This window comes from Fusarium musae, chromosome 1, assembly GCF_019915245.1.
Source record: "Fusarium musae strain F31 chromosome 1, whole genome shotgun sequence".
NCBI classification, from domain to species: domain Eukaryota; kingdom Fungi; phylum Ascomycota; class Sordariomycetes; order Hypocreales; family Nectriaceae; genus Fusarium; species Fusarium musae.
The window spans coordinates 3,694,776-3,715,012 of NC_058387.1; the positions used below are offsets into that span (position 1 = coordinate 3,694,776).

The following is a 20,237-nucleotide window of genomic DNA, read 5'->3' on the forward strand; positions in this document are numbered from 1 at the left end:
ATCAGCGACGGTGCCATGGAACAGCCTATCTACAGCATGAAGATTCAGGGAGATCAAAGAGTCTTCTGGACCATTCAAAGGCCCTCAAAAGGTTATTTCTCGTGAACAGTCAGTCCCCTGGTGTTGTACTACTAGACTGCCCAGAACCGACGATCCGGAGATCCCAAATCTTGACACGACACCACCGCATCAGAACGCCCGCGAAAAGATAGGATACAGTAATAATATAATTCCCTAGCGCCTTGCCGTATCTGGTACGATGCTTTTGAGCTTTGGCCCAGGAATCAGGTCGTTTCCGAGTTCGAACCATTTTCTTATCTCCGTTGGTTCCAGAGCCTGTTCTCCCTTTATCGCTAATAAGACTCCCAATCTACATGCTATATATATGGCACTACCCCGCCACCTTTTGCCTCCGCGGAGATTCACATTTCAACGCTCCAAACACCACCACGGCCTTATCTCTCAACCGACTGGGTGCTAGTCAATGCCCCTAGACAAAAGCCACCCTACAGCGGCTCAGGGATCGCAGTAGCCTTGTCCCTTATCGCGGCTCTTGTCTGATCGCCCTGCTGCAGCTCGTCACACCTGGCACACCTGGCACCCCTGACCAATGGCATGTTGGATATTTGACCACGGACGACCAGCTTATCATAGGTGAGCAGCTTGGCTTGCAGCTAGGAGCTCACCGGGCTAGTGCGTCGTAGTAGCTTCGGTACATGGCCACCAGCCTGAACGCCTGATGATGCTGTTGCAGGCCTTATCTCTCCATGCCATGCCATGCCCACGCGAGGACGCGTCTTGTCTGCCGGTCTGCATTCTCTGAGGCAGAACATGGAAACCCAAGTCAAAAAGCACATGCAAATACCTGCCATTCGTCTGAATCGTTATCTCTGTCGGTTAATGCAATTCCGAAAATTGGCAGCCCTTTCTCGCCCGCTTGACTGATTACGCCTCGACACTTTAAGGTTATCTATCCAGGAGCTGTCAGGGGCTCATGGCATGTTTTTTTAAAACACCAACACATTTTTCGGATACTTCACATTAAAAAAACCCTCTGAATATATAATTGCAGAGCAAGTGTTCCGCCAAGAACGATCGTTACCGTTGGGAGGCTCCCACGTTATCAACTTATCGGCCACTGAGACTCTGTAACACTGCATTTCAACGGGCCGCTCTTAGCCCCCGTCATCAGCCCAGTTCTTATCGGATTAACGAGAAATCGTTTGCAGAAATCTGGTTTAAGCATCTCCGGGCCTCCGGATTATCACTGGCTTGTTCACTCACACAGTCTCATTGAGACAGCAAAGCCAGATAGACCTCTTATCGACTTGAATTTCCACAAAAAGGATCTAGGAAATCCGGAGATACAGTTTTCGGTATTCTTGTCAATCTGGGGTCGTGGAGTATAAGGTGTTCTCATTCTATATATCTTCTAAGCATTGTCCATTTCCAAAAAAGATATTCACCAAGCTCAACATCGACAAGCAACTCAGAGACAAAGGGAAGCCTCTTAGCTCTCACAAATTCTTTGATCCGTTCTCAAGAGAGTCAAATTAGTTGTCTTGACATTTCTCAATCTCATCGATTAGCTTGTTCAATATGGGTTTTCAAATCGCCCACCTGTGGAAGGCCCCTGAGGTCAACGCCATCAGCCGAAAAGCACGAAGTGTGCCTATGCTCAACCCCATCGACATCTATGGCCGAGTATTCTCTTTCTCATGGCTCGGTTTCATGCTTGCTTTCTGGGCATGGTGAGTTGAAAAAACCAAATGTTGATGATGTGATAATCTGACTGAGATTCACAGGTACACCTTTCCACCCCTATTGACGGTCACTATCAAACAAGATCTTCATCTTACACCGGCTCAAATCGCAAACTCCAACATCGTATCTCTATCTGCTACTTTCTTCCTTCGATTCTTGACCGGCCCTCTGTGTGATTTGTATGGACCTCGACGTGTATTCGCCTACTTGATCCTCCTCGGCTGTTTCCCCATTGGCCTCGCACCGCTTGTCAACAGCGCCACCGGCTTATATATCTCTCGGTTCTTTATTGGCATTCTCGGTGCAACATTTGTGCCTTGCCAGGTTTGGTGCACCGGTTTCTTCGATAAGAATGTCGTCGGCACTGCCAACGCACTTGCTGGTGGTTGGGGTAATGCAGGTGGTGGAATGTAAGTGAAGATCCTCTCATGACACTTAAAGCCTTTTGATACGTAAGAATTGTCAAAGAACGATTCTGACTTCCTGAATAGCACTTACTTCATCATGCCTGCCGTCTTCGACTCACTAGTAGCTCATCAAGGCATGTCCCCTTCCAAGGCATGGAGGGTTACCTTCATTGTCCCCTTGATCTGCCTGATCGTCTGCGGTCTTGGAATGCTATTCCTATGCCCCGACAGCCCTATGGGATCGTGGGAGGATCAAGCTATGCTCGTCAGGAAGAACATGGAGGCTCATGGAATGTCTAGCTCTGGTGACGTTACCCCCATTGGTACAGTTGACCGCTGCGGTTCAGATGAGGAGAAGAACCCCGGTGAGGCGAGAGATGTCAAGGTTGGCGACCACGAGCACCCTATCTCGCGCAACGAGGCCATTGAGTTCGCCCGAGGCGAGGTCATTGTCAAACCAACTCTTCGTGAAGCCCTCCATGTCTGCTACTCTCCCCAGACCATCTTCCACGTGGCGACCTATGCATGCTCCTTCGGTGGCGAGCTTGCTATCAACGCCATCCTGAGCTCCTACTTCAAGAAGAACTTCCCCCACCTCGACCAGACCAAGGCCAGTAACTACGCCGCTATCTTTGGTTTCCTCAACTTCCTCAACCGACCTCTTGGTGGAGTCATTGCCGATATCATCTACAACAAGTGTGGACGCAACCTCTGGCTCAAGAAGGCCTGGATCGTCGCTTGCGGTGTGCTGACTGGAGCTCTTCTCATTGTCATCGGAAAGGTCAACCCCTCTGAAGCCAATGGTGGTGATATTGGTACTTTGGTTGGCCTCATCGTGGTCATGGCCATCTTTATCGAGGCTGGCAATGGTGCCAACTTTGCTCTTGTACCTCACGTTCACCCCTCTGCCAACGGTATTCTCTCAGGCCTGACCGGTGGCGGTGGTAACATTGGTGGTATCATGTTCGCTGTTGTGTTCCGCTTCATGCACGGTGGTAATGACTACGCCATGGGTCTCTGGGTCATTGGCATTATTACCATTGCGTTGAACTTGGCGGTTTGCTGGATCCCTCCTCTGCCCAAGGGCCAGATTGGTGGCCACTAGGTGCAGGGTTGCAGTATTGGAAAAGTGAAAAATATAAATGGAATAAACGAGTGTTTTATGAGCTTGTTAGCTGGTTTAAATGGCGAGCGGGCGCGCACTGGAATTGGTCACGATCTGGGAATGGTTAAACTATCGTTGGGATAGAAGGAATTGGTAGGGAACAGCTAGGATATCTCGCCGCATCAGGCTCGATGCGAGATTATTTCATGAATATTATTGGATTATTATTAAACAAGTTTCCTCGAAGTAGTGCGTTTTCGATGTGCTTCTTATCATGCTTAGAGCGAAGTGACACATATTCAATGAGTTCAACTTCCCATTATTCTCATTAAGCTGTACACCGTGATCCATCATGATTCTTATGATGGTCTTGATATCACCTATGACCCTCATTTGACAGCCGCTGATCAATTGATCTCATCTGTACCCAAGACCAAATGACGTGCGCAATGAGACATTTGATGGTCCTGTCGATCAGAAGCCACAAACGCCGCGCCCGTTTGACAGAGAGACAAGAGGCGAGCTATAGTTGCACAGCGTGGAAAACGGACTTTTTTATGTCTCCATTGAGAAGTTGTGAGACGGGACACGGATATGAGACCTGCGTACGCAATCAACTACACGCCAAGTTTTTACATGTTGCTGTTACTGGATCAACCAACTTGACAACGAGACTTGGCATGTGTTTCTTATAAATAGGTCTCCTTTGCCGTGATTCTCATACGATTGAATTGTCTTGTCGTGCTTGGAAGTGGGAAATACCATCAAGTGGCATTTTATGTCGACGCAGCTTTAGTTATGACAACAAACCCGTAACTACCCCTTACACCAATTCTCAGCAAGGGTCCCATCACAAGCATTTGATCAACAGGGAGGCTTAACAGCAAATTAAACGCCATCAACCTATCTTTAGTTACCCTCTCACAGCATCTACATTCCAGCCCTAGGGCCGTGGTATGAGGCTTCAAGCTCATGCCAAGGCCGCCACTCCCGGTAACGGTTGAAACGAACATTGGCAGCTTTGCAATGCCTTGACGTTCCTGTTAGCCGTAGGGCCTCATTATTAGGTGGGTGTGTAGATAGCATATGATGGAGACGAGACGACGTCAGGGAACTAATGGGTCAACTCGTCTCAACTTTCTGCAAAACGAGAAGGGAACCTGGCATGACAAGGACATGTAGACAAGCAAGTCCAATATCAATAGAGGATAATAATAAGCAGATGCTCGGTTTGCTCTGCACAGAGAACCTGATCTGCAGTGCTCCGTACATACGTTAGATTAACCAAGTGCCGCCCTAAATGCATATGCACCCAAGGGTACATGCTCGCCGTTTCATCCTACGAAAATCCTTATGTTCATACGAGCAAATTAGCGACTGTATCACTCATCATAGTTGAACACAAAGCATGATTCAGTGGGTGTTGAAAAGAAATGGGTATTGTAGCAATAACACTAGTCGACAGGAATCTCTTGGGAAAACAAAAGCTGGGTCATATGTCTATTAGACGTAGCGGCGAAGGAACACATGGCAGCTACATCAGGGGAACTTGATCAAGACAAACAACCCATGTGGGTTTTATAGTTTTTCCTCAATACATTAACAATCCAGAAAACCTTCCAACTCGTAGATACCAACAAAAGAAGCAACGTATGTGCGCAAAGGCCTGATATACCCAGACTGCTCCATACCTGAAGAAACGAGAAACCCTCTAAAATGCAGTCATGAAGTCATGACGCCACGCAGGAACCAAAGATTAGATTGGTGCGCGGCCTCGCTTACAGAGCGAAAGCGGCCATGACGAGACCAGCAACAACGGCAATGGGAGCGCCGAAGCGGGCAGCACCAGAGACGGGGACAGGAGTAGGGGTGGGCTGACCATAGACGGGAGGCTGGCCAGCGGGCTGAGTAGGAACAACAGGAGGCTGAGCAGGGTGGGTGTAGACGGGAGGGTTGGGAGCAGTGCCGTTGTTGGCAGGGGGAGCAGGAGGAGCAGGGTAGTGGGTCTTGACAACGGGGACAAAGGTGGTGGGAGAACCAGCAGTGTTGTTGCAAGGGACGGTGACGGTCTCGGAAACAGCAACGACGGTGGTCTCGGGGACGGGGTAAGCGGGCTTGGTAGGCTTAGGGGCGACGGAGGAGGGGACCTCGTAGTCGTTCTTGGTCTGAGAGGGCTTGTCCTCGGACTTCTTGGCACCCTCGATCTTGAAGGGGAAAGAGTACTGGAAAACCTCGGGGTTGCTCTCGAGCTTGAGGACGAGACCGTAGACGTTCTGGTCTCCGAGGGTGGAGTCAATGGCCCAGCTGTAGGAAGCAGCGTCGTTGTCAATGCCAGCTGGAGGGTTCGTTAGTGAAACTGATCGAATACGCTGTCGTCTGTCTCTACTCACTGGCAATGGTCTTGATGGGGACCTGGGTGTTCTGGGTAGCACCACCGATCAGAGAGATGGAGATCTTCTCGCCGGAGTACTTGGGCTTGGCCTGCCAGGTGATCTCGAGGGTCTTGCCAGCGGAGACCTCCTCCCAGTTGGTGGGAGTGAGAACGGGGTCGAAGTCGGCGACCTGGGCGAGGGCCTTGGCGGCGAAGGCCATGAGGGCAGCGGCGGAGATGGTGAACTGCATTTTGAAGGCTGGATTTAGGAATTACGGTATATAGTAATTGTATCGAAGGAAAAAGAGAGACGGGGTTGGATAATAAGAAGCTGTAAAGCAACCTAAAATTATTAAGTATAAAAAAGAGTGTGGTAGGCTGAAAGCCGAAAAGAGTGACTGGTATGAAGGTGGTGGTGAAGAGGGAGAGAAAAAACAAGAAGAAGCAGAGGATCAAGCTGGGGTTTTGTGATAAATGCCAGAGGGGGACTGGGTGTGCCATCGAAGCAGGACAGGGGTGGGTATTCACGGTACGTACCCCTAAGACATCTTCCAGAGTTCCCAGGTTGGGCTAACCCCTGCGGGACCATTGAGCGCCGAGGGGGGCGCTAGTGCAGGTACCATGCTGGGCTCTCCACTGGGATGGGCTTTGTGTGCCTGCGATATCCACCACACCTCCCAGCCCAGCCCGTGCCTTACAGGACCTAGCTGCACCTGGCTGTTCCTGCGTCGGCGCTTATAGCGCCCATAGCTTAGCACGACGTCGACAAATTCAGGACACACAAGGCAACCTAATAGGGCCTCCCCACAAAACACTGTTGGTCGGTGAAGGCGCATGTTCAACGGCTAGCGGAACTAGTCCAGGGGCAGGCTCTAAAGTCGTCGCCACAGCGGAGGGCATTGAATCTTGAGACTCACAGACAATGCGGTTCGCTAATTGGCAGTGTTTGTCAAAGCACCCCTGAGCAGGCTTTCTTACTACGCACCAGTCACAGAAACTGCGCTGAAATCCTTTGGAAGCGAAAATCGATGATCCTTCTTCCACAGGTCTCTGGATAGCCCAGTCCAAACCGATCATGGTTAGCAATTTCATCTACCACAAGAATTAGTCAGGGGAATCATCCAATGGATTGCCATGATGATACACAATTGAGTTGTCCCTTGAACACCCATAACAGAATTTCCGTTGTTTATTCCCCCCCTGGTGACCGATTGCGAATCTGGATCTGGAGCAATCTCTGCTAACATGTCTCTGGCCATGCCATGTCTTGTCTGTTCCGTCTTCCCGTCTTAATCGCTAATAGGCATGCGGACCCTATCTTTAGAGGGCCCTGCTGTGGACTGTCCGAATAGATCGGACCATGAGACCGAGATAATACCTGGGATCAGCATTGTTGTACATACTTGTTGCGCTGCAGTGTGCAGCAAATGCACCCGCGCACCTGCTCCTGTAGGCAAACATCCCCTTGTCATCATTCGTCTGAAAACATGGGATGTAATTAAACTTGAGTGGGCGAGGTTCTGTCGATTGGCTACAGGCTGGGGCGCACATGTCGGCGATTCGGAGACCCCTGCTTGGCATTGAATTGGGCCGCCTGTTGGTTCTCTTCCAACTCCTTTCCGATTGCTGACGGACACTGACTGATCCTTTTTTGCCGACTCATGACCCATGTTCGATACTCATCGAGACCTCTTCCCTAACAAGATTACCTAGGATTTCCAAAATCCAGCTCCAGGGTCTCAGGGGTGTTAAGCCGGTTTCCGGGCCTGATCGCCGTGCCCCGAGATGATATGGCTATTCTTGTCTCTAATTATCGTCGCTTCCAGGTGTGGCAATCGAGACTCTGTTCAGTGCGTTCGCTTGCTGTCTTTCGTGACTTGTTGTCTTGCATTCCAACTCTTGGCAGGTTTGTGAGCGCATCTGTGCTTTTCCCCTGCTTTTTCTTGTGCGACAGTTTACGTCAGCGTCAAAACCGTCTTGCAACATCGCAAGCAGAACAGGGCAAACAATTGAACCTGACAGGGCAAGGACAAGGTCCTATCCGAAACAGGCGTTCGTTCTGTCTGCAGATAATATCAATAGGTACTGTCGCCAGAAATTCTATGGAATCCCTTGGCCCCGGTATAGAGTTGCAGATGAAACGCCCCAGCTAAACTCTGAGCCGGGTTGACAACGGCTCTGTTTCCACAGCCTGGTAAAAACATACTGGATAACTTACCGAATGGGGGAGTCCCCGAAAAGGTTCAGCGGATGAGTTAGAGTTCCGTATGAGCTCCTCTGTAAAACTCTACTCTAGTACGTATTCATCAAGCTTGATGCTGGTTGATATCTCAATGCAGCTCGCCTAGCTAAGTGTTGATCACCGAACAATTTGCCATAGGCTTACAGTAAGATTCAAGTAGTCTGCCACTCCAAATAGTTTGTATGCCGTTTCTTTCAATCGATTGGGCTTGGTGAAGAAACAATATTCTACAGGCCCTGTGTAGCCGCTGTGGCTCTTGTAGGGCTGCTTATTCCTGTGCTGGCTTGGCATGGACCCTCGATACCTGTAGGTATCGAATAGGCGAGTTCGGCGCACAACGGCTCCAGTGACTAACAAGAGCCTGTTGGCATACCTAAACCCACGATACTACGTGGTATGTGCTGCTTGACGATCGTTTGTGACGTTGAAGTCAAAGGAAATTGAGCCGTTGAAACGATCACAGGGCATTATGGCACCATTTCCGATCTGCCGGCATTGCTGTTGGCGATGGCTCACGGAGTAATTTAACTGCTCGGCTCGAGCACACAACCAAATCACCAAATACCGACAGTCTCTGCATGAGAAACCAACATGCCCTAAAAAGACAGGATGATTAATTCATTTATGCGAGATGGCTTCGGTGAGAGTTCCACAGCCGAGTCACAACTCCTATGTAGCACATCACTTGGATGCAGCTTTCTCATCCAGTGATTTCAAGTCACTCCAGCCGCTTCAAGCTCAATAATCCCCTCATGGCCAAAGCGTTCCTAGCCCCATAAAGAATATGGGTCAGCTCATCTGCTGGCCCCTTGTGCAAGGACCCTCGCCCACTCCGCTTCGATAATGCGTTGACGCCAGAACCTTTTGACTATTGGTGTTGACTTCCATCCACCAATGGAACCGATAGCTACGCCACATCTAATCTGCGAAACAGAATACTCCTTGAAGATTTTGCCTCGAAAATGGACGGTGAGTCCCAATTCAGCAGGCACAAGAATGACGTGCTCTAAGAGGTGTGTGCTGAAGATCACATTGTGGAAGCATAAGGTACTATAGGTTGCAAGCTGGAGGTCTACCTAGGTAAGTTCCAATGGTCTGTTGCAGTTGAAGAGCAAATTACAGAGCAGAGAGTCAAAGATTATCACCCGGATCTTTTAGAGCACCACTGAACCACCTATCAACGTCTCAATACACAATGTCAACTTAATGCAATTAAATCAAGAAATTTTGAGCGAATCAAATGCAGACGCCTGAACCGCACTTGTTCAAACGGTTGGCAGAACAGCGTTGACTCCAAACAGCCACAGGTGAGGAGTACAATAGTGCTGGCGACAACCTTACCTTACCTAACCTTAGCGTCACCTCCACTCCATGTCACTATGAACAGACGGTATGCTTAACGCTTAATAGCAGCTCCCAAAGGTATCTGGGCTAACGGAACGGAGGTTTACTTACGCCACATTGCACTATTCTTGCTAATTGCACCAGCGGTTTGGGTAACTTTACCGGCACGTTTCCAGAAATTGTCTCGACTGGTGGCCGAGACCTAAGATTGCTTAGATCGAGATGCCCAGAGCGCCTCTGTACGATCAGATCGATGTTTCGATATTGAAGAAGCCCTAACGTGAGAATGAAAAGCTCGAAATCCATGAAATGGTCGGCTTATGCCATCGGAATGTTGGCAAGTCTATGAGTAATGTCTCACGGCCATGTCGGTCGCGGAATGTCTGATAAACTTGGCTGCTTGGCATGGATTTGCACTCAGGTTACGAAACTGACACACAAGGGATGACTTCAAAAGAGACAACACTGGGAAAATGGCCACGATGGTCCCCAATCGCTAGTCTCAGCCGCGACAACACATTAGTCCCGAATCAGTTCGAATGCAATTCATGCCGTAGGCAGAGTAGCCCACTATTGTAAGACCAGATCCTTCTATTTCCAAGATTGAGTCAAAACAAACAAAAGGGGACACTTCGGAGACTCCACGGGTAGTTTCTTTCATGGTAAACGGCGCGGCACGCGATCAATAGCCTGAATTGAAGTCTGAACCGAAAGTAGTGGCTGCAGGTTCAATATCCCCCTTTCACAGAAATCAAGAACTGACCAATGCATCCCAACATCGAGACTCTTGACCGCTTCCAATAGCATGGAAGAATCTAGATCCTAGCCTAGCACTCTTAATGCCTATACAATCGCCGCCAGCTGCAGCTGAACCAGTCTAAACACTGCGCTCCATCCATGGTAATAAAGGGGCCCAGCAGTCGATTCAGCACGGCGCAATGGAAAATACACAATACACCGGAATGTCGCAGATTGGACGCCGTGGCTGAACTACCGGACGCCCTCTCGCCCCGGTCTCAGAGACGATAATACCGAAAGCTTCTTTCTAACCGTACCAACGAGGTTATCATCTCTTAAAATATCACCGGGGTCAAAATTCAAGGTTCTGTCGGACAATAAGGGTCTGCCTGACATGCTTGGGGAGCCAATGAAACTAAAGATCTTGATTCTGGATGAGAAAAAGATTCGTGTAAGACTTAGGTAAGTTAGCTTAAACTTAAGAGGTCTCTTAACTCTGTTGATGTGTTTATTTTGACAAGCTTCTCCATACTCGGTAGTATGAAGTGTTGTTACCCCCGAGCCTTGTTACAGCTCAGGGCGATAGGGGCATCCTGAAGTATCCACTGCTACCAGTAAACTTTACCCCCAAACTTGAGTTTTCCATGAATCAGGGCATCGATTGCCTCAGTGACATCAACTGCCGAAAACATGCTTCTCTGTGATTGGGTTCCCCGGAGATGAGAACCTCAGAATTGCCCAAGTTGGAAGTTGATTGCTTCACTCCACAAACCAAATGATTCCCTTCCCCCCCAGTTCCCCAAACTATGGTAGTTTCCGGATCTTCAGGAGTGGCTTTTCGAGCTGGCCAATAGCAGCTTGTCAGTTAATTGCACTCCCTGAATCGTTGACGGTATAATTTTAGGAAGTGCAATTTCATGCGATGCAACCTTCAAAGTTTGATCACTATTCATTTTATGCGCCGACTCGAGTAAGATTAGTCCCTATTTTTAGTTGCATTAATCTTGTGTTCTTTGTTTCGTTCTTTGTCACATTTGTTTGTGCATTCATTGGGTGACGTCTTTCAGCCTCGTGCCCCACCTCCAGATATTCCATCTCACTTCAAGCGCCAAACTCGTCAGCCTTATCACGACTACCTTCCACCCTTGACCTAGCATCATTAAAGAACCAGCCGCATTTTCACGTTGCAATGGCCTCTGAAGACGATCGCCCCAATGATTCGCCCCGGAATAAGCGTCGCAAAACAAGCGGCGACTCTTCTCCTCCTTACGCGCCGCAACGCGACGCCCTAGACAACGATCGATCACCTAGACAGTCTCGTCAACTATCGATACGAGACAATCGCCGCAATAGCAGGACTGTCAGCCCAAGTCCTGGTGACGATTGTGCTGGAAACAAATATTACGAAAGTCGTCGTACATCACGATCGAGATCACGGTCGAGGTCACGGTCTCTCTCTAGTATAGACTCCCGTAGACACTCGCGCTCGCGATCCCGATTAACAACACGATCACATTCACCCCGAACTTCACGTTCACGTTCACGTTCACGCTCGCAACTATCCTTTCGTCGCTCCCGAACAGACTCCCTCTCCCCGCGGGGGGCTGAACCAACTCCTCCTCCAGAACCTTTCAAGCCCAACTATCGTGCCCGCCTTGTTCTTCATGGTCACACCAAGCCTGTCTCTCAGGTCCGAATATCGCCTAATGGAAAATTCATCGCATCTGCATCGGCGGATGCTACTGTCAAGATATGGGACGCTACAACAGGCGAACACATGGATACACTAGTTGGGCACATGGCAGGCGTGAGCTGTCTTGCTTGGACACCTGATAGCAACACCATCGCAAGTGGTTCAGACGACAAAGCCATTCGTTTATGGGATCGCGTTACAGGGCGGCCAAAAACCACAACTCGAAAATCGGTAGCTGGTCAAGAAATGGGACCGTTGAAAGGCCATCATAACTATATTCACTGCTTGGCATTCTCGCCAAAGGGCAACATCCTTGCAAGTGGTTCATACGATGAAGCTGTGTTCCTGTGGGATGTACGAGCGGGCAGGCTGATGCGAAGCTTACCTGCACATAGTGATCCTGTCAGTGGGGTTGACTTTTCTCGAGATGGCACGCTGGTCGTCAGTTGCTCGACAGATGGTTTGATGTATGGACTCCTGAAGCTTCAGCTGGTTCATTTTGCTAACAATTTCATAGTCGTATTTGGGATACATCAACAGGCCAGTGCTTACGCACCCTTGTTCATGAAGATAATCCAGCTGTCGCCAATGTTTGCTTCTCCCCTAATGGACGCTTCGTCCTGGCTTTCAACCTCGACAACTGCATTCGCCTATGGGATTATGTTTCTGGTACCGTTAAAAAGACATATCAAGGCCACGCCAACGAGAAGTTCGCTGTGGGTGGCTGTTTTGGAGTTCTGGAGGGGGCTCCTTTCATTGCATCTGCTAGCGAGGACGGCAGCATCGTCATGTGGGACGTAGTATCAAAGACAGTCTTACAAAGAGTAGAGGGTCACAAGGGTGTGTGCTTCTGGGTGGATGTCCATGGAGAGACGATGGTGACCGGAGGGCAGGACAACACAGTCAAGGTTTATCGACACATCAGAGATAACAAGGTGAACGGTGATACCGAAAAGGTGGATAAGGAGCCACACTCTGAGGGGTCACTGGCGCAACAAGACGTGGCCATGAAAGGGGCATAGGATGATACCATAGAGATACCTAGTGCAGGCGTTATACAGCTTAATGAAAGGAGATTGCTCGCGACAATAGGCATATGATGAACTGCTCCTACTCATATATCGGTTATTTGGTGCCCAGATGGATGATCATCTTAGTCTAATCACAGTCTTACAAACTCAGGTTTAGTACATTCTGTAAGTTTTTGAATCACAATGGATTTTTGGACACAGATCCTCAACGAATCAATCTTTTTTAGCTGTAAAAAGCTAGCACTACTTTCCGTTCTGCTTCGGCAGAGTTTGGTAATAAATTACCAGAGCGGTTCATTTCCATGCATCCATCTTCCATCTTCGTCTTCCATGCTAGTGGCCATTTTTCACCTCGCTATATCCATCAAAACTTGACCTCGATGTTTCGAGCTCCAACGCGTTGGCCCTCAAAATAGACGGCGAAGTCTACAGTCCCGTCTTCGCATGTCATCTTGATTTCGAATTCAAGCTCGCGATAGACCTTTCCCACTGAGTTAGTCCACGTCGGAAGAGTTTCGAGCTTGACCTCGCGTGTCCAGTGGATCTCGCAGAGTTTCCCCACGGTCGGTCCCCGAGCTCGAGGGGGCGTGGTCGAACAGCTGAAGATCTCTTGCACGATCGGGCCAGTGTGCTCATCGTCATCGGGAAAGAGTCTGGTGTAGGAGCTACGGATTGGTCTCTTGGTGTATATGTTGTTGCCCTATCCAGGAGATCAGCTTATGACTTAAGGTTTTTTGCCACGTTCCATACCTCTCTGAGAAACCATTTCATCTGGTTTTCAGCTCTATATTCTTGTCTCTCTTCTGACCAGACCTTGTCGCAGACTCGGTGCCTTTTGGGAACAAAGGTGTCCGTGAAACAGACCCCGTAACTGCACCGAGCGATCCTGCTATCGATTCTTGCACCAAGGCTTGACTCAAGGATGTGGCTAATACCACTGAAGACTGCTCCTCGGCATATAGCAGTCCATCTGCATTAATTAGATAGAAAACACAGCACATGGGTGACAACCTTCACTTACGGCTTACTGCCATCGGATTGGAGTACCGTGGTTCCTGTCGAAGCTTTGAGTTGGTCGAAGAGATACCGACTTCGGCCAAACCCACCGACGAGGATGACATACTTTGCAGGTCAGTGGACGTCTTTCTGACACGAGTGATTAGAACCGCCTACCTTTGCCGGCTTTCCATATCTTCTCTGGATCGCCTGGGTCTGTCGATGAACGAGTTCTTTAATCTCGTCCACAACAGGAGTAAAGACTGACAAAACATCGTTTCTGGAAGAACGTTAGGAGTCATCTGCGTTAGCAAGCCAGGTTTTCTGGAGCACTCACGAGCTTAATTGAATAGTTCTTCGCCTTTTGTATCCCTGGTTCAAGACTCCATGGCAACCTTCAGGAAGTGCGACCAACCAGCTCTTGTCCTGGCCGCAGAACCGCTTTTTTATCCCATGTTCCCACTCATCATTGAGGAATCTTTTTTCATCTGCTTTGTCGACGTTCCTCCAGGATGTAGAAGATACCTTCCTCTTGATGAGTTTAAGAAAATTCTCATCCAGAAAAATGCTGCCACAAAGCCCGCCTAATTAGTTGTATTAGCCACCTATATGCTGAGGTATGTATCAAGATATTAGAAACTCACCGTCGCCTTTAACGCATTCTTTGACAGTGAAGGGCTTCGTGGACTCTACGACGTAGCTGATGAGATCCTGAAGCCGTGTCAGTTACGTATAAGAAATGGTCAGCGACAGCAAACATACCACTGTTCCACCGCCAGCATCACAAATGACTAGAGTATCACCTTTCTGGTGTTTTGTCAGACAAGTATACTTGGGAGTGTCCTCTTGTACTTTACCTTGATGGTTGAACGTTTGGAGAGATCTTCAACTGTCGCAAGAGCTGCTGCCTCCGGCTCCGAGATAAAATGCAGGGTGGTTTCACCGCAAAGTCTCTTCTCGAGGATACCTGACATCTTGGCAGCTAGCTTCATGCGCTGCTGGGCGTAGAGTGGCCAAATTGCTGGAAGAGTGATCACTACATGAAACCTCGATTGCCCAACCAGCTCATCTCCGAGTTTGCGAATAATCGCATCCATAGCGTGGCCCCAGAGCTCGCGCAGAAAGCTCGCAACCGCATCAGCTGCATCGTCATTCGATTCCTTCAAGAATTTGCGGGCTTCACGAATCTGTGACGAATTAGACATTTCAGCTGTGATGTCAGAGTCTTCTAGTAACAAGAGCTTGAACCACTTGAGGCCAATCTCATCCCCAGGAATAGAATATCCCCAAGAAGCAACCTCATCGTCCTCATAGAGTAGTTGAGTTGGCACTTTCTCAAGGTCCGAGCACTTGCTCATCTCTGCGTCCCAGCTTGTGACAACTTCAATATCCTCAGGTTGTCGGGAATACGCCCAAGCAACCCCGGAATAACTGGATTGTTTTACATGTTAGCCAGAATCGGTTTATCGAGTTGAACCTGATGAGTGGAAGAGGGAGCACTCACGTCGTTCCGAAATCGATTCCGATGATGATCACGTCGTCTACCGGCTTGTTTGCCGTCACCTTGCCTCTTGGCACATGCTTCTTGCGTTCCATGTTGTTCAAGAGATTGGGTGTCTCATGGACAACCTGAACTGCTCCAAGTGTGCAAGAATGAATAGTAGCCCGAAGACCAAAGTTGAAGAATTTGAAAATTGGATGAGAGAAAGTAATAAAACTTTCTGTATCGGAGAAGTTCCTGGCTTTATAATGTTGAAGGTCAATGGTTGATGGTAGTGAATCACAGTCGGCCAGCCCGGGAGCGGCTCAGGCGAGCATTGGCGAAAGAACGGCGCTCTATCATCTTCATATTTCTCTTTTCTTTTGCTAGGGGCTCTGTCTTTCTCCCTCGATCCTTATTTTCCCTTTCTCTTCTCTTCTACTCCTCTCTGCCCCGGTTATCCTCTACACATGTATCAGGCGCAGATGTGTCCATTCCCTACAACTTCACCATCACATACTCATTCGATCGCTTTTACCCCTTACTCATCTCCCCCTTTGCTTTGTGTCATCTGACTTTGACTCATATCATCCCCTCTGATCTACCAAGATCTTTAATAGCATACCACTCTCCTGTTCATTTTCATTCACGCAACTGCGAATAATGGTGGGGGCTCGACAGAAGACTCCAAAGCCAGGACATCCTCCTACTTCTGGAATTGCACTGTCTGATCCCTCCAATAACTTAGCTCAAGGGCCTGCCATCGTGGTCAATGTTGACGAACTCCCTGATCCGAGAAATCATCATGCTGCCAGGGCCAGGGGCGCTTCGGAGCCGCCAGCTTCTCAGACTGGGCCTCAAAGTCGTCTCGGTGGCAAGCCCCAAGTCTCCGCCGCTCAGTACCTGAACAATTGTACCGCCTGGGCTACAGCAAGGAACATGGAAAGCCAGCATCGAAGTCCCGCGGAAATCTTGGGTCCTTCCCACGGCGTCCCATCAGAAGAAGATTCCAAAGTGATTCGGCAGGCCCAGACAAGTTTTGATCAATTGGTCTCTTTGGCGAAGAGAAGTACTTCTCAATCCACCGAAGTCTCGGATGCATCTGAGATCGCGGCGCTCCAAGAACGGCTAGGAAAAGAGCAACAAAACAACCAAAGGCTCACAGGGGATCACAGAAACCTCACCAAGGAGCACAAAAGGCTTAATCGCGACTATCGGGAACAAAGGAGCCAACTCTACGAAGCCAATACCAGGCTACGCGATACTCTTCTCGAAAGAGATCATCTACGACAGTTGCTGGAAGGGGGTACTTTCGCAAACTCTGCTAAAATAACAGACACTGCCATTCTCGATGCTTGGAAGGAGCTATCCTACAACATTCGCGACCTCGCTTATACACTGGCACAAGCACAAAATGTTGAGGATCCCAGCGAAGTCGTCATTAGTAGATTGCGATGCATGGCTCAGGGATACAAGAAGCTTCTCCAGGATCAAGATTACAGCCACGCTCTCATGCAAGGCTATCTCTGGAGACTTATTCACCAACGGATCTTTCGACCTAAACAGCGTGATGGACAATTTTGGGGTGGCCTCCAGATAACTAGCCTCAAGCTTGGGAAAGACGAGGTCTACTGTTAGTGCCGCAAGATATCTGCCATATCCATGATGTTCGTGTACTAATTTCCGTAGCAAAAGTCATGTCAAAAGAAGGCAAGAATTCAGACGATTGGGCCACCTTGGCCCATGCCGCACGCTCTTTTTCTCAAATCTCGGTCATGTTCAACAAGCTCTGGAATGATAACAATGGGCTCATCAAAACAGTTGTCTCGCGGGAAACTGAGCTTCTGACACCATTCTTTTTGCGCCGCTCCCCTAGAACTGACAGGACTCAAGGGAAGATCAATGAGCAGCTGACCGAAATCTTCAAATCCGCAATCGAACTGGACAAGATGATGATGTGTTCCCAGGCGTACTTCATGATTGAATGGAACGTACCTGGAAAAAAGCCACCTACAAAATCTCGATATGACAAGGACTCCATGGAATCTGTTTTCCAAGAGGTCAAGCTTAGCCCCAAGAGTCTGGTCGAATTCCTCGCATCTCCCATCCTGTCGAAATCAGGTACAGCGGATGGTCAGAAATACAATATCAGAAATGTGTTGGCCAAGGCTTCTGTCATCTGCAACTGACCTCGGTATGACAGGAAAATGATTCGGGTGGCTATTTTCTTTATGGGAGAAAAGCAGTGAGAACAAGAATACTGAGGATGGAAAGGTATCAGCAATGAACCCATTACCGATCATATTCACACCTTCCATGTCGTCTACCCCTTTCGGTGCAGGATTCGGAGGGCTTTATTGTACCCCAGTCACTTCTAACTATTCGTTCACATCATCACAGACAGGCACAGATAACAGATTGAGAAATTGCAACTTGCACTTTTAAACACGTTGAGATTCCAAATTCTGTGTGCGTGAATGAACAGGAATTGAAGTGAAATGCAACCATAAGGTCATGATGAGTGAGGTATCACGATGAAGACTAACAGTATCAAATATCTTCAGAACATCTCATACTTTTAACTCAAATAAATAGAAGTGAAGTACATAAAAGAAGTATCATCCATCCTACTCCCTCCCTCTAGATTAACAGTATTGATCACTGTCTCGTATCCCAACCATTCCATGTATGCATCTATGTCACACTCTCCCGAGCCCCCAATTAGGTATTAAACAAAATCCACCAACTCCAAATCCAAAAGAATGCTGTCTGTACAAAGGAGCTATGTCATCGAGGCATTATCTTGACAGCCGCACCTTGTCCGCCTTGTCGTGGTTGCTGGTATTCGGCTCAAGTTGTTGTGGGATAGGACGTCTCAGTAGCACTCGTTGTGGGAGTCTCGGTCTCGGTCTCGGTCTCGTAAATCGATGTGTCCAGGGTACTGGTAACGTCCTCAGATGCTGGGTAGATTGGGATCACAGGGGAGGTCTCTGAGCTGGTAGTGGCAGATGTGGTAGTCTCGGCGGGTGTCTCCGTTTCTGCGCTGGTGGTCGTGCTCTCAGCAGTGGAAAGCACTGTTGTATCCTGGTATGTTGTCGAGTTGGTAGGGATGGAGACGGTAGAGTGCTCAGAAAACTCGCTTCTGACAGCGGGGTCAGTATAGACGGGCGGTGTGTAGACGGAGCTATCATCAGAGCTGGTGGAAGTTGAGATAATAGGGTCAACGGTTGAGGAGTTTTCAGGCACCGAGTAGGCGGGCTTAGTGTAGACTGGTGGGGTATAGACGGCCTTGTCACTAGTTGTCGAGATGACTGGTGGCACAACGGTTGATGAGTTGCTGGGCTGGGAGTAGACCGGCTTAGTGTAAACAGGAGGCGTGTACGTAGGAGTTTCTACAGGCTTCGTGTACACGGGGACTGTTCCATTTCCAGAAGCAACTGAGGAATAGACAGGCTTGGTATACACAGGAGGGACATAGCCTGACTGTGTGCCAGTGGAGTTACCATAAGTAGGGTCCGAGTACACAGGCTTGGTATAGACCGGTTTAGTGTAGACAGGAGGAGAGACGTAGCCATTGGCAGTGCTGTAGACTGCGCTCTGGCCAGGAGTTTTATAACCGGTGGGCGTAGAGGCAGAGTATCCAATAGTAGAGTTCATGTAAGGGTAGCCATTCTTGGTCTGAGAAGGCGCCGCATAGGTCGAGTTGGCGGGATAAGGAGATCCAGAGTTCTGCTCGCCGTATGGCATGGTTGAAGCATACTTGCTAGGGGGCACGTAGATGGTGTTGCTAATGGTCAAGGTCTTGGTGCAGTCGTGGCAGACAGCAGTGGTGTAGTAAGATCCTTTGGAAGAAGCGGTGACAGTGACGGTGACATCGACAGTCTTGGTAGAGACAAACACGTAGTTAGAAGGACATTGGATGCTTGGCTCAAGAGTTTTCGAGTGAGTTGTCGGTGTGGTGGTGTTCTTGGTGGCCGCGTAAGTGTTGACAGGAGTGTATGTGTTCACGGGAGTATAGCTGGGAGGGTCGTAGGCGTTTCCATTGGGAGACCGAGCAACTCGACGCTGCTGGAACTGTCAATGGTTAGATTGTGTTTACTACTGTAAGCGATGGAGCTCATACAGAACTGAACCAAGAACCTCGAGGAGCAGCTTCGACTACTGTGCCCAGGAGGCCAACGGCACCAACAATTGCAGGCAGACGCATCTTTAGATTGAGGCTCTATGAATATTGAAGACAAGGACGAGAGTAGCCAAGAGAATGCGAGGCTGTTTGTGAGAGTGAAGGCGATGCTGAGTCTGGTGGTGAGATATTCATTTTCGGGACGCATCCCATCATCCTTAAGTACGGCTTCATTTTCCCAAGGGTTTTTCTGAAGGAGCTGCGTACAAGTCAAAGGGTGGAAATATTGATGTTGAATGTTGAACAAATTGATGTCAGAAAGGGTGCTATATTGAAAGAGGGATGTTTACTGAATACAGAAGGGCGACGGTTTTGGTGGTGAGGCGGGGACATTTTATCGATTCAAGGGAGTTCGCACCAACCAAACAGCCTCGATCTTGATGGGACAATGGGGACAAGGGGCGGAAGAAGCAATTAATTTGTCGACAAGGCCAGGGAATCAAAGACATTTATGAATATTCCATTGCCAATCATGCCCTTAAGCGCGACAGTGACAACCTTATTGCTCGACAGAAAACTCGATATGAGACAAATTCGAGGTGGGCGGGGGATTGATAGTAATAGTAATGATCTATTGTTCATATGTCGTCGGTTCGATAAAGGGCAATTCATTCATCTCGCGCGCGTTTGACTCTTTACAAGTTGCACGACCACGTCGTAAGACAACGCGTTGCCGAGTCCAATCAAGATAACAAAAATTGCACGCGATTCGTCTCATGGCAAAGTAAGTACAAGTGTGCCCTTCACGGCCAATTCAACTGGCGTGACCTGTGGGTATGGTAGTATCATTGTGTGTCAATCATAGTGTGTGTATGTGTGTGTCTGCGTGGTTCTTCCTGTCGAACAGTCCATGCGTGCAGGAATGGGTATCAAGAGGGCTACG

General features: G+C 48.8%; 6 protein-coding genes across 6 annotated transcripts; 3 read left to right on the forward strand and 3 right to left on the reverse strand.

The window, feature by feature from the left end:
- Positions 1 to 1,599: 1,599 nt before the first annotated feature.
- On the forward strand, positions 1,600 to 3,276 carry J7337_001119 (uncharacterized protein; the record flags this gene model as incomplete). The annotated part of the gene is made up of 3 exons (XM_044818863.1): positions 1,600 to 1,751; positions 1,806 to 2,174; positions 2,256 to 3,276. The coding sequence occupies 3 exons, from the start codon at positions 1,600 to 1,602 to the stop codon at positions 3,274 to 3,276; spliced, it is 1,542 nt and encodes a 513-aa protein (XP_044686565.1).
- A 1,778-nt stretch (positions 3,277 to 5,054) lies between these two features.
- On the reverse strand, positions 5,055 to 5,898 carry J7337_001120 (uncharacterized protein; the record flags this gene model as incomplete). The annotated part of the gene is made up of 2 exons (XM_044818864.1): positions 5,055 to 5,611; positions 5,667 to 5,898. 2 exons carry the CDS (start codon positions 5,896 to 5,898, stop codon positions 5,055 to 5,057), a joined length of 789 nt encoding a protein of 262 aa, XP_044686566.1.
- Positions 5,899 to 11,160: 5,262 nt separating this feature from the next.
- J7337_001121 (uncharacterized protein) lies at positions 11,161 to 12,686 on the forward strand (the record flags this gene model as incomplete). The annotated part of the gene is made up of 3 exons (XM_044818865.1): positions 11,161 to 11,386; positions 11,597 to 12,131; positions 12,182 to 12,686. The coding sequence occupies 3 exons, from the start codon at positions 11,161 to 11,163 to the stop codon at positions 12,684 to 12,686; spliced, it is 1,266 nt and encodes a 421-aa protein (XP_044686567.1).
- Positions 12,687 to 13,059: 373 nt separating this feature from the next.
- Positions 13,060 to 15,287, reverse strand: J7337_001122 (uncharacterized protein; the record flags this gene model as incomplete). The annotated part of the gene is made up of 9 exons (XM_044818866.1): positions 13,060 to 13,395; positions 13,446 to 13,665; positions 13,717 to 13,817; positions 13,869 to 13,971; positions 14,029 to 14,275; positions 14,336 to 14,402; positions 14,454 to 14,498; positions 14,549 to 15,122; positions 15,196 to 15,287. The coding sequence occupies 9 exons, from the start codon at positions 15,285 to 15,287 to the stop codon at positions 13,060 to 13,062; spliced, it is 1,785 nt and encodes a 594-aa protein (XP_044686568.1).
- Positions 15,288 to 15,834: 547 nt separating this feature from the next.
- Positions 15,835 to 17,360, forward strand: J7337_001123 (uncharacterized protein; the record flags this gene model as incomplete). The annotated part of the gene is made up of 2 exons (XM_044818867.1): positions 15,835 to 16,804; positions 16,861 to 17,360. The coding sequence occupies 2 exons, from the start codon at positions 15,835 to 15,837 to the stop codon at positions 17,358 to 17,360; spliced, it is 1,470 nt and encodes a 489-aa protein (XP_044686569.1).
- Positions 17,361 to 18,021: 661 nt separating this feature from the next.
- On the reverse strand, positions 18,022 to 19,378 carry J7337_001124 (uncharacterized protein; the record flags this gene model as incomplete). The annotated part of the gene is made up of 2 exons (XM_044818868.1): positions 18,022 to 19,245; positions 19,295 to 19,378. The coding sequence occupies 2 exons, from the start codon at positions 19,376 to 19,378 to the stop codon at positions 18,022 to 18,024; spliced, it is 1,308 nt and encodes a 435-aa protein (XP_044686570.1).
- Positions 19,379 to 20,237: the final 859 nt, after the last annotated feature.